This window comes from Anarrhichthys ocellatus, unplaced genomic scaffold (genome assembly GCF_004355925.1).
Source record: "Anarrhichthys ocellatus isolate YVR2014 unplaced genomic scaffold, GSC_Weel_1.0 scaffold6320, whole genome shotgun sequence".
NCBI classification, from domain to species: Eukaryota; Metazoa; Chordata; class Actinopteri; order Perciformes; family Anarhichadidae; genus Anarrhichthys; species Anarrhichthys ocellatus.
This window is the reverse complement of record NW_022286294.1, coordinates 1-2,962: the sequence shown is the minus strand read 5'-3', so window position 1 is coordinate 2,962 and position 2,962 is coordinate 1. Positions and strand designations below refer to the sequence as shown.

Here is a 2,962-nt window from a genome sequence, read left to right as displayed (position 1 = left end):
TGTGTCCGTCCCATCAGGGCTGGCCTACTGTCGTCACCTGTCCACCGTGCGGACTCACCTGTCAGCTCTGGTCAACCACAACATCGTCGCTCCAGACAGACCCTGCGAGGCGTCCGGGGGCCTCAGCAAGGAGGTGTGGAGCAAGTACCAGAAAGACTGCAAGGTGGGAAAGACTCAATTAAATATAGATCGAGCTCTGGCAGAGAGCTTCAGAAAATACGACAACAAAAACAAGAATCTTCATCTTCTTCCTGCACCTGCAGGCCAGTGAATTTCAGCCAAGTCATCATTGAGTCATTGGTATGGATCAAGCCCCGGAGATAAGTCATGGTGATGTTGTGCTGTGCAAGCCTCATCTACAGTAATATATTTATAAAGTGAGATAAGCTTCACTTAAATCATTCCGTCCTCCCCTCGTATATTAAAAAGTGGATCCTCCTTTCCTGTATATTAGTTATAAGTCAGGACTCGCGTGCTGCTTCTTCACTCTAATGGAGATTTAATGAGTTTCGTTCCTCGTTACAGAGCGCAGTGTGATACCATCGTGGCTATTAAAGCAGCCGCTGTGATCTTTCAACGACTCCAACAAAAGCCATCGCTGCTAATTTGCACTCTATTCATATCTGTGCGCTTTATCTTTCTGCGCTCGTTTGTGTCTTTTCCCTCTCAACAGGTCACAATCACTCTTCCTCTCCTTCCATTATTGACGCACTTCCTCTTCCCTCTTTGTTCCTCTCAGCACTCACTTCTTCTTCTTCTTCTTCTGGTCTGTGCGTAGAACTATAAGGAGCTGGAGCTGCTTAGGCTGGTTTATTATGGCGGCGTGCAGCATGACATCAGGAAGGAGGTGTGGCCTTTCCTGCTGGGACACTATAAGTTTGGGATGGGCAAAAAGGACACGAGCCAGGTACAACTAACGCCATCTCTTCATGTGTCTCTTCATTTGAAAAAGAAAAAGCAATGTGTGATTTTTATTTACTTTTTCTGTGTGAAGATTGACGCAAAGATCAGCGAGCGCTACCAGCAGGTGATGCGTGAGTGGAAGGCCTGCGAGGTGATCGTCAAGCAGAGGGAGAAGGAGATGCAGTCGGCCATCTTTGCCAAGCTGTCGTCGGGCAGCAGCATCGACAGCCACGTCCTGCGACTCGTCCACAGAGACTCCACGCTCAGCAACGAGGTGAAGAACTAAAGCAAGATAAAGAATGTTTGTTACGCAGCCAAACAAAACCAACCGATAACCCGTAAAACATCTGAGCAACTGGAACACTTAAAGAGGAACGCCATCAAATGGTCTTCTGAGGCTCTCTGTGCATTCTTCTGGTCTTAAAAAGACAGATTACTATACGTTTATTTGTGTCTGGTTTAAAAAGCGTGGGAATAAATGTGAGCAATCAGATTCACCAACAGAAATAAATCGTATTGTGTTGACAACCTCGGTGGTGAAATCATAGCGATCGACATGCTGTGATTTGCTGTCTGATCCAGCAGCCTGCGTCACTGCCCTCTCTTCTCACGTCTCTCTCTTCTGCAGGTGTTCATGTCTGTGGATGAGCCGGATGCAGGGAGCCAGGAGACCCCCAACGGAGAGGACGGCACCCCCACCATGACCGCCCTGGTTCCCCCCGCAGCCCAGCCTCCGGAGGAGCGCCCTCTGGTGGAGTTCGACTCCCCCGACTCGGGTCTCCCCTCCTCCAGGAACTACTCGGTGACCTCTGCTCATTCCCAGATCCTGTCCAGCATCGACGACGGTCAGAGCACGGAGGAGGAAGGGGGGGCCGGGGAGGAGGGCAGGACTTCAGGTGTGCTGGGGGGCTGCATGGGTCCTCTCACTGAGGACAGGCTGTGCAGTCAGCTGGACAAACTGGTGACCAGCGGAGCAGCTACAGAGGCGATATCGCCGTCGCTCTCCTCATATACGGTGTGTATAGTGTTTGAATAGGTCTGTTCACATCACCATTTATCGATCTGTAGTCTGCAACTAGCGGGCGACATCGTGACTTAAAGGCCAAAGAAAGCTGTGATTTAAACCTGCTAATGTTGACAACTCTGCTTTCTGTATGCAGATCGAGCTGCTGGACACGGTCGCCCTCAACCTCCACAGGATAGACAAAGACGTGCAGCGCTGCGACCGCAACTATTACTACTTCACCACGGCCAACCTGGAGAAGCTACGCAACATCATGTGCAGGTTTGTAGAAGAAGGAGATCCTTCAATTAAAACTGCTAAAGGTGTGTGTGTGTGTATATATATATATATATATACATATATATATATATACATATACATACAGACTTTGAGTGAGATTTGTTGGCTCACGTTTGTCGTGCGTCTCCTCCTCGTCTGCAGCTATGTGTGGGAGCATTTAGAGATCGGCTACGTTCAGGGCATGTGTGACCTGCTCGCTCCGCTCATGGTCATCCTGGATGACGGTGAGAACAAAGAATCTTCTTAATATCTCTGTAATTATTGTTGTAAAGGAGCTGCTACAGAATTGAAACTAAAATGACTCATTTATTCAAACTTTTAACTGGTCGTGAATTAGTCTCAGATTAATCCTGATCCTCAATTTCAAATATTATTTGTTGCTGAAAAACAGAAAGAAATGTGAGCGAGTTTGCGTGCTGTCCGGGCTACATGAGCCTTTGTTCTTCCTCTGTGTCAGAGTGTTTGGCCTACAGCTGCTTCACTCAGCTCATGAAGAGGATGAATCAGAACTTCCCTAATGGTCGAGCCATGGACACGCACTTTGCCAACATGAGGTCACTGATCCAGGTGACCGATCACTCTTACTGTGTGTCTGTGTGTGTGTGTGTCTGTCTGTCTGTGTGTCTGTCTGTCTGTCTGTCTGTCTGTCTGTCTGTGTGTGTCTGTTTCTGTGTGTGTCTGTCTGTCTGTCTGTCTGTCTGTATGTGTCTCTGTGTGTGTGTCGCTGTGTGTGTGTCTGTGTGTGTGTGTGTGTGT

The 2,962-nt window shown here is 48.4% G+C and overlaps 1 protein-coding gene across 1 annotated transcript; it reads left to right on the top strand.

Annotated features, from left to right (window-relative positions):
• Positions 1–13: 13 nt before the first annotated feature.
• Positions 14–2,852, top strand: LOC116380179 (small G protein signaling modulator 2-like; the record flags this gene model as incomplete). Its single annotated transcript, XM_031842127.1, has 7 exons — positions 14–163; positions 779–907; positions 995–1,177; positions 1,532–1,918; positions 2,064–2,188; positions 2,348–2,430; positions 2,664–2,852. Coding segments are annotated over 7 exons (1,246 nt in total), but the record flags the coding sequence as incomplete, so codon positions are not given.
• Positions 2,853–2,962: the final 110 nt, after the last annotated feature.